This window comes from Sinohyriopsis cumingii, chromosome 12, assembly GCF_028554795.1.
Source record: "Sinohyriopsis cumingii isolate HCF-2022 chromosome 12, ASM2855479v2, whole genome shotgun sequence".
In the NCBI taxonomy this organism is placed as follows: domain Eukaryota; kingdom Metazoa; phylum Mollusca; class Bivalvia; order Unionida; family Unionidae; genus Sinohyriopsis; species Sinohyriopsis cumingii.
This window is the reverse complement of record NC_142972.1, coordinates 22,610,738-22,625,409: the sequence shown is the minus strand read 5'-3', so window position 1 is coordinate 22,625,409 and position 14,672 is coordinate 22,610,738. Positions and strand designations below refer to the sequence as shown.

At 34.0% G+C, this 14,672-nt stretch overlaps 1 protein-coding gene across 2 annotated transcripts in view; it reads left to right on the top strand.

Moving 5' to 3' along the window:
- The first annotated feature begins 68 nt into the window (after window positions 1-68).
- LOC149786094 (zinc finger-containing ubiquitin peptidase 1-like) overlaps window positions 69-14,672 on the top strand; it is a 46,267-nt gene continuing 31,663 nt past the window's right edge. The window contains exons 1-4 of one of the 2 annotated variants that reach the window (XM_089976399.1): window positions 69-132; window positions 2,385-3,600; window positions 6,102-6,196; window positions 14,166-14,334. In XM_089976399.1, coding sequence (XP_089832525.1) covers window positions 2,391-3,600; window positions 6,102-6,196; window positions 14,166-14,334 — 1,474 coding nt within the window. In that variant the 5' untranslated portion in view covers window positions 69-132; window positions 2,385-2,390. Of the gene's footprint in view, window positions 394-2,384; window positions 3,601-6,101; window positions 6,197-14,165; window positions 14,335-14,672 lie in introns of both variants that reach the window. The other variant, XM_089976398.1, reaches the window with a different exon arrangement.

Genomic DNA, 14,672 nt, shown 5'->3' with positions numbered 1-14,672 from the left:
GATTGGTAACCTGGTTCCCTGACTCTCTCCACTCCGTTAGTCTTCGTTATGACGAAGAGTAAAGGAGTTTCGAGGTCAGGGAACCGGGCTAGTCGATTAGCTGTTGGGAAAAGTGCTCAGTATACGTCAAAGGTTCATTTATTATTATGAGTACATGTGGGTTGAAAGAGATAGCTTCAAATGCAGTTATTAAATTTTAATTAGATGGAATCGTTCATCCTAACTACCATTCTTGTTGATATTTGAAGGAAGACATTTTGCAAGATTTCATTGTTTTGGGTTATTCCGAAACGAGCATACATTACGATAATTTTTGGCAGCTAATGGATGAACCAGTTTAGGACCTATACCTAGAAAACAACTGAATTTGAAAGTGGACATTTTCTATTTCAGGTGGCTAAATACTTGGTGTTTTGTCATCATAATTTGTACACATTTTTAATTCATTGTGCTTGAAATGGTTTCGTGTTTGTCTCAAATGTGTTTAATGTTCATTCTGATATAGATAGAAAGGGTACCTCGGTGTAACATAGCCATCAAACGTAGCAGTAATCCTATTCCGCCCACTCCATTTTTTTAAAACTGTAATGGGAATATGTTATATCGTAGGAAAATATTAAAAATATCACAGCCACTAAACTATGGAATTCTCAATAATAATTTGTGTACATCCTCACATTTTAACAATCACTTTTAAAAGACCAGGTTTAGGATCTTGTTGTGTAAATGCTCCAGATGTAGACACGAGTAGATCAGTTACTGCTGCTACCTAAATTGGCTGCATGTTTAGTGTTTTAGTTCTTGTCTAGCATGTATGCTAAATGTTGACTCGTGTTTTTGTTTTTGTCTAGTACATATGCTAAATGTTGACTCGTGTTTTTGTTTTTGTCTAGTATATATGCTAAATGTTGACTAGTGTTTTAGTTTTTGTATAGTATATATGCTAAATGTTGACTCGTGTTGCATACACTTGGTCTGGGATGGATTTGATTCCCTCTTAGATCATACATGTATTAGTTATATGCTTCTGATGCAATTAACACTTATATTTTCTGTGCACTTTTTGTCCTTATTTACTTAAACTTGGTATGCATGTAACATGTTTCTCAAGTGTGTACTGGCCAGTCATTAGTTTAACCAGTCTATTTTAAAAATCACATGTAATTGTTGAGTATATTCTATTCATGTAAATTGATTACTCAGCATGGAATATTAAATGGAAATTATAAAGTTGGTCATGCTATTGAACTTACCGATGTTTTCTGTCAATTGACACTCTTTACAATATATGTGAGTTCATTTAAAGAGTTTTTCAACCACTCTTCAGTTTCTTCTATTATTTAAAAGTTCATCAGCCGATTAGAATTGAGATATTGTTTCATTAATTAATGAAGCAGTCATTCCTGGATATACATTGAATTGAAAATGTAGACATCTAATTTACAATGCAGTGATTGGAGAATGCAGAACCTATTTAAATAATCCCGGGATTTAGTGAGCTAGTCTCACAGACTGAATTGATCGGGCAGAGATAGTTTGTTTAAATTCTGCCAGTCACTAGTTGGAATAATATTTTGCCTAGATTTTTAATAGCAAAATAACACCTTATTATATCCATGACATTTGGAACAAATTAATTATCTTGCAATAAAAAAGAAAATATTTAAGCTCAAAAGAAATTTACAGCCCCCCTCCCCGACTAAATGGCCAGTGCCTTATAGTAGATGAATTTGCAATGTATTTGTTGATTGTTGTATAAAGTGCAGGCTCTAATTACAATGTTACAGTTAAAGACATCATGCTCTCATTTAAGAGGCTGTTGATAAAAGCAAAAATGTAAATACTGAAGTCAGCAATTGACTGGCTTCACTGTTGGTATAATAGGCAGGGAAACTCTTGAGTGGTATGACAATACCTGGACAATATATTTATCAGAAAGATATTTTAAACATAAAACACACTTACTCAGATAACAAGTGTGCATACTTAACACATTCACATATGGTAGTGAATAACCTGTTGGTTTAATTTACTTTCTAATGCAATTCTTTTTCAGAAGTTGATTTGGCCTGATTTGTTAAATAACATTTTATTTGGCCATCGCGTTTTCATCCATGACTTGTTTCAAACATTTGATTAAAGAATGATAAATATGTAGACAAAATTGTATATATGTTTTGTTCCAAGTGGGGAGAAAGAACGAGTTTGATGCAGCATAGGAATATGTCAAGACTGTCAGTATGTCAGTTCATTCAGGTAGAGACATATCTTGAATTCATGGAAATTCATTTGAATCATTGATAGAGCATAAGACCCTGTGATGGACTGTTTATATATGTACCATTTTCCAAGATACATGTCAAATATAAAGTTTATCTTTTCAGAACATTATGGCATCTATAAATCCCAATTCTGATACCAGTTTATTTACCTGCCTTATTTGTGGGCAAGAAGGATTGACGGAACTTGAAATGAAAACTCATGTCTTCATTGAACATGTTGAATGCAATGTGTTCTGTCCCTTCTGTGATTTGAGTGGAGTATCAGCGGATGAAATGAGTCTCCATGTCAACAATGTGCATAGTGATGACCTGCTAAGTCCAACAGAAATTTGTGAGAAATTTAAAGAAAAGGCAGAGGAAGAAATATCTGGTCAGGATATTGAAAAACTTAGAACTATTGATAAAGAAGTAGAAATGATTAGTGATAAAAATGTGAAAGAAATAATAGGCAATGAAGAGAAATTTGCAAAGGAAGAAATGAGTCGTAGACAGCAACATGAAAAAGAGGAAATTGGTAATGGAGAAAGATGCATGACTGAGGAATTTGGCAACAGAGGAATTAAAGATGAAATAAATAAAAGTATTCAAAAGGAAACTAAATCAGGAAAAGTTGAAGAAATTGAAATTATTAGTAAACTCGAAAAGTCTGAGGAGCAAAATGAAAAGGAAACTCAAGACAGTAACCCAGGTGAAAGTTTGAGGGGTAGACTTCAGCTGACATTGTCATCCGCTGTGTCCAGATTTGTTGGGGAAGGGACACCAGGATGTTTTGGCGGTATAAGTAGGCAGACACAGAGATCTAATGCAGCCCAGGTCCAAGTGCCTGATATTAATGATAACTTTGAGCCAGATATCAATTGTAATATTCCTGCTGAATTTGCTTGTCCTTTTTGTGAATTCATAACCTCTTCTGATAATTTGATTCAGTCCCATGTTAATACTGTGCACATTGACATATTAAGTCCAGAGAGAATGGATGTGTCTCACAATGGAGAAGCTGCATATAAAGATAATGCCCCAGGGGCATGTGGTAATGATTCAGAGACAGATGAATATGTCTGCCCATTATGTGACAAGGTACACAAAACTCTTGATGCACTAAGTAAACATGTCAACATTTCACACAGCAATGTATTTTCTCCAGAGAAGGCTATTGGTCAGGCAAATGGGTTGGACAATATCATGAAGACAAATGGGTCGAGTATGAATGGATGTAACGGTATTGTTTATAGCTGCCCAGTGTGTGAGATGGAGTTCACTGATGGTTACTTCCTACAAAGTCATGTAAATGGTCACTTCTCTGCAGACAATACACCAGGTAATGGAGCTAAAGCTGTTGAACATATCTTTAATACAATATTCAGAGTCTGTCCTAAATAATTGGGATTGGGACCATCATTTCAGGAAAAGTTTTAATCAGTGGGGAATACATGTTTCATAGAGTGCAAAATAAGATATTCTGCTTGATTTTTAATGGTGTGTTTTGCGGTAAAGGCAAATTATCACCATGCTGTTGAAGAAAATAAGGGGTTTTATGACCCTGCCAATCAAGATTTACATGTAGCATGCATGCATAGTGTTGCATAACAATTAACACACTGTTCCAGACTGAGATCCAAAACTACCATGTGATAAATTGAGGATGGTCTGTACTTGTGCATGTTTTGGGAATAAACACCATGGTTAATGGTTGGAGTAGGGTAGACACTATTTTCTCTGTAAAACTGTAGTACAATGTATAGTAATTTCATGAGTTTGAATTGTTGTGCAACTTCTCTTGCACTGCTCAAAATAGAGACTCTGAAATGCTTGGATATAAATGAAGGCAGTCAATAGATGTGCACAAGGGTCTTAAAAGTTTGATTAAGCCTCATGGGGTGAGGATGTGTCCCCTTGATCATATCATAGATATGAGTGAGGGCAGTCAGCAGATAAGTACATAGGTTTTAAAATTTTGATCCATTCCTGTAGAGTGAATAAGTGACCCCTAGATAGATATGTGACACAGATATATGATCAAAGGTAGTCAATATATGTGCACAAGTGTTGTAAAATTTTAATTGAGTCCCATGGAGTGAGGATGTTACCCTTATATCATAACTTGGAAACTATTCAGATTCACATCAATAACTATTTTACTTGAAAAGCTGAATATGCACTAAAACCTTGACCTTTGGGTCTCCTCTGAAAAGACGAATATGTACTCAAACCTTGGCCTTTGGGTCTATCTTGATAAGCTGAATATGTACTCAAACTTTGGCCTTTGGGTCTCTCTTGATAAGTTGAATATGTACTCAAACCTTGGCCTTTGGGCCTCTCCTAATAAGCCAAATATGTACTCAAACCTTGGCCTTTGGGCCTCTCCTAATAAGCCAAATATGTACTCAAACCTTGGCCTTTGTGTCTCTTTTGATAAGCTGAATATGTACTCAAACCTTGGTCTTTGGGTCTTTCTTGATAAGCTGAATATGTACTCAAACCTTGGCCTTTGGGTCTCTCTTGATAAGCCAAATACGTACTCAAACCTTGGCCTTTGGGTCTCTCTTGATAAGCTGAATATGTACTCAAACCTTGGCCTTTGGGCCTCTTTTGATAAGCCAAATACATACTCAAACCTTGGCCTTTGGGTCTCTTGATAAGCTGAATATGTACTCAAACCTTGGCCTGAAAAGCTGAATATGGAGTAAAACAAACTTGAAGTGCAGGAGTACTGTACCTGCTTTACAAATTTTTTTTTACATCTGGGATTGGGACCTATTTTCTGTAACCTAAAAATAGTAAAACATTCAATGCAATTTTTAAAGGTTTTAGAACTTTATCTATGATTTTGATATTGTTTGTAGACCATGCAATTTCTTTTAGAATAGGTAGCATTTACTGTGACTTCAGCATATAAGTTTCATGCAGTAAGACAATAAAAATAGCAACATATTGTGTCTCTGTATTAAGAAAGCAACTTTAGTTTGTAATTTACTATAAAAATCATAAGAATTATATCCAAAACTACATGTATTGTAGTCATTTATGTAGTTGAGGATTTTGTGCTTTGTGTAAATGTTTACCTTAATGAAGGTACCAACAGTAAACAAAAAGTAGTAACTTATTCTTTATATTCAAATAAATTTGCAACAAAATACTGTAAGTAATATTTGATCGATTAATGTATGTAATGTTCTGCGTTTTGAATCAAATTGTCACAGAAAATGTAAAATTATTCAAACTCGCCAGCACAAACTGCAGATTTAGCAATGAAACATAATTTTGAAGAACAAAATATTGTATTTTGAGTTGTTATTTGCAAGACCATTCATGTACACAAATTTACTAAATTCATTGACTGCTCCATTGGTCCAGGTGGTTAGAGCATCCACCTCGGATACGGGAGGTTGTGGGTTCAAATCCTGACCAAGTCATACCAAAGGCTTATAAAAATGTTACTAGCAGCTGCCTCACTTGGCACTTGGCATTAAGAGTTTAGTGTTAGGACTGGTCGGCCTGGTGTCAAGATCATGTGACTGAGTGGGACATGCTACATGTCTGTGGCATGATGCTCCAGTGCTAGATATCACTATGAACTGCCACACTGCAGCCATCATAGCAATATGACTGGAAAATTGTTAAAGCTATGCTAAAAATTCAAATTACAAGCACACTAAATTCATAGAAATTAAGTGATGATAACACTATGTACAATTCCTTCACTATCTTATTTTTTACTTTGGCAAATGCTGTTCAAGAGAGTTTTAGGCAAACACTGTTCAAGAGAGGAAAATTGTAAACACTACATTACAAGTGATATGTATAACTTTAATGTTTCAGTGCATGAGCTGACAGACCAATTACTGGCCAAGGAAATAGAGGAAGGGGAGAGAGAAAAACTCCACCAAGAGGAACAAGAATTTCAAAATCTGCAGGTTGTTATTTATCATGTAATTGTTCATATATGAAGGTATTGATGGAAAAGTCATTTTAATGGATGCATGAATAGTGAATCTGTAGTAAATGTTGTATTCATGCATCAAAATAACTTTTGTTAATGTTAGTAGCAATATAGGATGATTTTTATTTCTACAGATCTTCGACCAGAACTTATGTGATGGTCTGTTGTCCAACTAAAGTTGTGTGTTCATTAGCGAAAGTTTCTTTTCACTAAATACTTCTAAACTACTTGGAGGATTGCTATTAAACTTTACATATACATTCATCCCTTAGTCTAGTTGGTTCTAAATTAAAATGGTGCAGTTCAGACATCCAAGATGGCTGCCATCTTGAATATTTTGTTATCATTACTCGAGGGGTCAAGCTAGACTTGAATTTTAGAGAGAAGTGACTTCTTCTTTTGGACAGAACAGGGACAAGTGAGAGCTCAACAGGGAGAAGTGGATATTTGTATTTAACATTGGATTTAAGCAATACTTTATTTTTAGAAAATTTTCTGAGTTATTTTGGCCATATGACTCTAAAAGAGAATAATAGAAACTGCATTGTAACAAATTTTGACTGAGTAACCAGATTACATTATTGTAATTGCAAGTCGGTAAAAACTGCTTAATCAACAACCCTTAATCCATTTTTTAAACATATTTTTGTATTTATTTCTTTTTATGTACTTTTTAAAAATTTCACAATAATGGCACTTTCAAAGATTTATAGATGCGTTTGACACAACCCCTGTACCATGTACATGAGGGCAAGTGTACACATGTCTTCAGATTACGCTGTTCGTCTTCATTTCTTTGTGATGGATAAAATATTACTGTAACCATTCATAGTTAATGCACTAAAATTACAGACATGGCTCATTTATAGTCGATACATGAACTAAACCCTTCTTTCCAATGGAACCAACACAGACATGAGTGCATCTGTTTTAAGAAGAAGGGGTTTTTGTAATGTAATCATTCACTTTATATAACTTCATTGCAACAGTCCATGATAGGATTGCAAATTTATGGTTTATTTTTTTGTCTACATACTTGTATTAATTTTGGGCATTGATTAAATATTTTCTGCTTTGCAGCGTTTTTCCCTATTTACACAAATACGAGTAAAGTCAGAAAACAACTTTGACCTTGCAACTTTTCTTACGAAATCCACAACATAGCATTGTCCCATATGTTTCTGACCTGTATAATTGCATTTTAAAGTTAAATCTTAAATAACATAATACCTAGGCTTTCCTTTCTATGAATTGTATATTTTTGAGAATATATTTGCCCGATGATTTTGGACAACAGACAATCTAATATACAGGTGCATCCCAGACAGAGCGATGTCCAACATTTTTTCCCCGTTACTGGTACACTTACAGTTTCAAACTAATTTTATGACAAGATAGTGTACAAGATGCAGTTAAAATATCCAGATCACCGATTCTAATCTTAAAACACATTGCTATTTACATACTATTGTTAAAGTTTTGAAATACAAGTTTGCATGTTTTTATCATCAAAGGATAACATGCGTTAATGGGGTAGTAATAGTGGCCTAGTTGCTAACTTACTTGGGAAATGGTTAATGGTCACTCAGCTATCAAAACATGTGGTTAATGGTCACTCATCTATCAAAACACGTCTGTGAAAGTGCAAGAGTTTGTTTGTCAGTGTAATTGATATAAAAACTAGGCCTAACTATTGATGGCTTGAAGAATTTCTTTTGCTACAACATTAGAACTAACCTTGTTAAGATCAGGGGGCTTCTCAAAAGGCATAATTAGTCAGTGTACCCAGGGCGAAGTTGTTTTCACTTTCTTTGCAGAATAAGGCGAAGTTTACATTTTTTCTGCAACTTATTTGTCTACTTCACTTGGTAGCATGACCCCTGTTACTCCTCCTGAATGCATCGTCATATCAACATGCAATATGTAATTTTACTAAAAGACTTCTTATGATATCAAGTTAGTCCTAAATAAAAATGGTGCTGATCTGGTGCATAACATGGCCACCACAGTTTCTATTTTGAAAATCTTGTTAGTTCTACTCATCCTGAATATACGGTTATATCAGCATGGGGTTTTTGTTGAAAGCTTCCTTAGAATGTCTAGAAGATTCTAAATTAAAATGGTGTAAATCTGATGTCTACTATAGCTGCCACTGTGGCCATTTTGAAATCTTGTTATTGTTTTTTCTCCAGAATGGATGGTCAGATCAACATGAGGTTTTCATTACAAGACTTCTTTTGATGTCTGGTAGGCATAAATGAAAATAGTGCCAACCTGATATATAGTCCAATATGGCCATGACAGTGGTCATGTTGAAAATATTGTCATCTCCTGAATGAAAAGTAATATTACCATGGGGTTTTCAACAGAAGACTTTATATGATGTCTAGTTACAAAATCAAAGGGTTCCACTTGCACATCCAATATGGCCACCATGGTTACCATTAGAGATGTCAATTTAAAAAAAAAAGTTAACCAGGTACCCAGTGATCTTAATGATCAGTTACCCAGGTACTCAATCAAAGGGAAATTATATTAAATGTGAACCTGGACTGCTTTGTTGTACGTTCATACATGCCAAACCCCAGAGAGGTATAACCATAAATATTACTAATTTTAGTGGCAAAAAGCACAATCTGAGCATAAGAAGCATGATCTATATATTACATGCCATAATTACAACAAAAAAACCCATATTAAAAACATAATTTATTTCTGCTACTTACCTGATCTTCAGTTACTTAAAATTCTTAGCACAAATCGGCTAAATCCATGTGAATTAGTACAAGAATACAGACAATACAAAATGATACATTTTTTATACTTAACATTCACTGTAGTTACTCTACATCATATGTTTAACTTTTGCTCAAAGTTCATAAACTCAAGTCCACAAATTCTGAATGCTGTATTATATTACTGTAGAATTCCTCTTTCAAAATTTGTAAAGCACTATTGATTTGTCCTTTTACTGATGCAGCATGTTCTTCAATTTAACAAAATCCCTCTTCTCTAACATTTTTCAGTCATAAACATCGACGAGTCAGATCGATAAAACCTATTTCACTTCATAATATTTGGCACCATGTTTTTTCTGGTCCTCTACATAAGTGTATATCAGAGTATAATTAATTAATCTGTGACAATCAGTTTCAAATTCAAGTGTGTATTAGACTATAATTGATCTGTGACAAAAAGGTTTCAAATTCAAGTGTGTATTAGACTATAATTGATCTGTGACAAAAAGGTTTCAAATTCAAGTGTGTATTAGACTATAATTGATCTGTGACAATCAGTTTCAAATTCAAGTGTGTATTAGACTATAATTGATCTGTGACAAAAAGGTTTCAAATTCAAGTGTGTATTAGACTATAATTGATCTGTGACAATCAGTTTCAAATTCAAGTGTGTATTAGACTATAATTGATCTGTGACAAAAAGGTTTCAAATTCAAGTGTGTATTAGACTATAATTGATCTGTGACAATCAGTTTCAAATTCAAGTGTGTATTAGACTATAATTGATCTGTGACAAAAAGGTTTCAAATTCAAGTGTGTATTAGACTATAATTGATCTGTGACAATCAGTTTCAAATTCAAGTGTGTATTAGACTATAATTGATCTGTGACAATCAGTTTCAAATTCAAGTGTGTATTAGACTATAATTGATCTGTGACAAAAAGGTTTCAAATTCAAGTGTGTATTAGACTATAATTGATCTGTGACAATCAGTTTCAAATTCAAGTGTGTATTAGACTATAATTGATCTGTGACAATCAGTTTCAAATTCAAGTGTGTATTAGACTATAATTGATCTGTGACAATCAGTTTCAAATTCAAGTGTGTATTAGACTATAATTGATCTGTGACAATCAGTTTCAAATTCAAGTGTGTATTAGACTATAATTAATCTGTGACAATCAGTTTCAAATTCAAGTGTGTATTAGACTATAATTGATCTGTGACAATCAGTTTCAAATTCAAGTGTGTATTAGACTATAATTGATCTGTGACAATCAGTTTCAAATTCAAGTGTGTATTAGACTATAATTGATCTGTGACAATCAGTTTCAAATTCAAGTGTGTATTAGACTATAATTGATCTGTGACAAAAAGGTTTCAAATTCAAGTGTGTATTAGACTATAATTGATCTGTGACAATCAGTTTCAAATTCAAGTGTGTATTAGACTATAATTGATCTGTGACAAAAAGGTTTCAAATTCAAGTGTGTATTAGACTATAATTGATCTGTGACAATCAGTTTCAAATTCAAGTGTGTATTAGACTATAATTGATCTGTGACAAAAAGGTTTCAAATTCAAGTGTGTATTAGACTATAATTGATCTGTGACAATCAGTTTCAAATTCAAGTGTGTATTAGACTATAATTGATCTGTGACAAAAAGGTTTCAAATTCAAGTGTGTATTAGACTATAATTGATCTGTGACAATCAGTTTCAAATTCAAGTGTGTATTAGACTATAATTGATCTGTGACAAAAAGGTTTCAAATTCAAGTGTGTATTAGACTATAATTGATCTGTGACAATCAGTTTCAAATTCAAGTGTGTATTAGACTATAATTGATCTGTGACAATCAGTTTCAAATTCAAGTGTGTATTAGACTATAATTGATCTGTGACAAAAAGGTTTCAAATTCAAGTGTGTATTAGACTATAATTGATCTGTGACAATCAGTTTCAAATTCAAGTGTGTATTAGACTATAATTGATCTGTGACAATCAGTTTCAAATTCAAGTGTGTATTAGACTATAATTAATCTGTGACAATCAGTTTCAAATTCAAGTGTGTATTAGACTATAATTGATCTGTGACAATCAGTTTCAAATTCAAGTGTGTATTAGACTATAATTGATCTGTGACAATCAGTTTCAAATTCAAGTGTGTATTAGACTATAATTGATCTGTGACAATCAGTTTCAAATTCAAGTGTGTATTAGACTATAATTGATCTGTGACAAAAAGGTTTCAAATTCAAGTGTGTATTAGACTATAATTGATCTGTGACAATCAGTTTCAAATTCAAGTGTGTATTAGACTATAATTGATCTGTGACAAAAAGGTTTCAAATTCAAGTGTGTATTAGACTATAATTGATCTGTGACAATCAGTTTCAAATTCAAGTGTGTATTAGACTATAATTGATCTGTGACAATCAGTTTCAAATTCAAGTGTGTATTAGACTATAATTGATCTGTGACAATCAGTTTCAAATTCAAGTGTGTATTAGACTATAATTGATCTGTGACAAAAAGGTTTCAAATTCAAGTGTGTATTAGACTATAATTGATCTGTGACAAAAAGGTTTCAAATTCAAGTGTGTATCAGGTTATAATTAATCTGTTACAAAAGGTTTCAAATTCAAGAAAACTTTTCTTTGAAAAATGTCATGTACAGTTACTATAAATAGAAAGTAAGGAAACTGTTTGAGTACATAGCTGCCAAATGGTCACACACGTCAATGATGTCAAGATCAGTAGACAGAGGTATATGGTGGATCAATGTCACATGATACAAGCGTCAGACTGTACTCATTATTTTGTGTCTCACCCACACCTGGTGGTGCCATATATAATTTATGATCTGAACTCGGAAACATGTTGGGTTTTTATATATATTTTTTTAAATAACGGACGAGTACCAGGATACCTGTTGACACCTTTAGTTTCCATATTAAAAATCTTATCACTAATCCAGAATGGATGGCCATATCAACCTGGGCTTTTTACTAGATGATTTCATTTAGTGTCTAGTTGGTCCTAGATGGAAATGGGCTGGGGAGGCTGATCACTGCCATCTCACCTCTGTCTGCATGGGTTCAAATCTCAAGCTTTCCCAATGTGGATATGTGAGAAAACTTGCCAGTAGCTTCCTGTCTGTTGGTGGTTGGTACCTTAGTTTTCCCGGGTACTTCCTCTACCAGTTATACTGGCCACCATGTGCAGCCTATCATGTGCTGAAAAATGGTGCTGCTCAGACAAACAGTATGGCTGCCACAGTGGCAATTTTGAAAATCTTTTTATCGCTACTTCAGAATGAATTACCATATAACATGGGGTTTTCTTTGAAAGACTTCTTGTCATCATGTCAACTTGACTGTGAATAAAAATGGCACCAATCTGACTTTATTACTGTCACAACGGCCATCTTGAAAATGTTATAGCTACATCTCCTTGATGGCTGGTGATAATGATCTTATACTTTCACCAAAAGACTTCTTATAATGTGTATTTGTTCCTAAATGAAAATGGTGCCAATGTGATGTCCAATATCGCCACCATGGCAGCCATCTTGAAAATTCTGTGATTGTTGCTTCTCAAAAATGGAAATTCATATCGATGTAGGGTTTCTACCAGAAGACGTCTTATAATGTCTTCTTGGTCCTAAATTATATCTTGTTGGTCAGAAATGAAAATGGTGCCAATCTGACAGCCATAGCAACTTATTTCAAAATAATGTTATTGCTTATTGCTCAAGAATATCAGAGATGGTTTCAGCACTGATCAGATAAAAGGAGGAATAAATTGTTGTTGTGGGGTTTAACGCCATTTTTCAGCACTGATTAGATAAAAGGAGGAATAAATAAGTAAATTCCAGGAAGTTCTTTTTGGCCAGCAGAGGGATGCTTGTTACTTGCTTATAACTTACAGGGTTGAGCTTGTTCCTGTATTCAGAAGTTTGCTACAACATGTATATATTGTTTAGCCTAATCTTACGTTAAATAAATTTATAGAATGCAAAATGATAGGATTAGAACATTTTCAGGATTACAAAATTATAATTTTCATTGGTTGAACTCTTTACCTAAATTGTTTACTTTGATGGTCCACCATGACAAGATGAAGTTAGCTTTGTCTGTCCATCCATTACACCTTGATTAAGTTTTACATTTAGGACATTTTTCATGCATTGTGGTGCATCATTTATATTCGATGAACACATTCTAGTCCTTATACAATGCAAATTTGATGACTTGTTCAAGCTCAACATGATCTTCAGGTAAATTTCATAGCAGCCTTCTCTTCTTTACATTGAACATTTCTTTAAACATTCAAGAACTCATTGCCATCACCAGCATATAAACAATCGATGTGAAGTATAGAACTGTTGCCCTTAATACTGTACAGTGTTTCTCACTTAAAGCCCCCAGTACAATGTTCTTCATTGTAAAGCCCCTTTATACTGTTCTTCATTTTGAAGCCCCCAGTACAAAATAAAACTTCTCATTATGAGCCCCCAGTACAGTGTTCTTCATTTTGTATAAAGTGCACATTGAAAGGGCCTGTAGTACAAAACATCTCATTATAAGGCCCCCAATACAAACCCCTTAGCACAGAACCCTTTACTGTAAAGCTCCTAGTACAAACCCTGCATTGTAAAGTGCCCCTCATAATTTGGTTCATTATTGCTACTCGATTTCTTTCTGTGTTTTGTTCTTAATTCATTATCACCAGTTATATAGTAATTTCTCACCACTAGATACCCCGGTACTCTATTGTGTGTTTTAGTGCACTGTTTGGAAACATCCCCCAGTAAAAAGTACTTTGATTTGTAATGTGGGTCACTTCCAAGGCTTCCATGAAGAGCAATATCAAGAGAAGCTCTCTACTATTTGTATCCATCAATTCAGGCCTAGTATACCAGACAAAGTTAAGACCACCAATACTTCTGATATTGAAGCATTGTATAGAATGGCAGTTCCTTGTCAGACCTATGTACCAATCTAAGTTAAGATCTGTTTGGAATGGCAGGTAAGGCAGACTATAATTTGTTGCGAGTCCTTATGTACCAGGCTAAGTCAAGATTAGCAACATTTTTGGTATCTGGGCAATGTATGGAATGGCAGGAGGGACAAACTACAATTAGCAGTGACATCTTGTGTACCAGTCTAAGTTATTATTACCAATACTTTTGCTATCTAGGTTATGTATGGGATGGCAGGTGGGACAAACTACAAGAGGCAGTATGAACAGAATCTAGAGAAAGCCGTCACCAGGGGAGACATGACAGTTGTGGAATATCATCAACACAGGATTAGTATGAAGAAAGCAGACACTAAGGGAGTGGACGATGGTCATTCTTGTACCAAAGGTAATAAATACAACAGTCTTTTGGTATACTAAAAATTGCTAAAATGTATCCATGGCTGCAAGTGTAAAACCTTGTTTGGGTCCTGAAGAATCTAGGTACTTTATTCAGTGCTTAAGTACTAACTAATACAGACATGTAAACCTAACAAGTGGGATGACAATTCTCCCATCCCAGCATCTGCAAATATTAATAAGAATAATAATAATGAGGACTTTGTATAGCGCCTAATCTTTAGAAGCTCTAAGCGCTTTACAACATTAGACAACACCTATAAGATAAAAAACATAATAATATTATTACAAAAACAAACACCATGAAATTAGAAAAATATTAAAAAA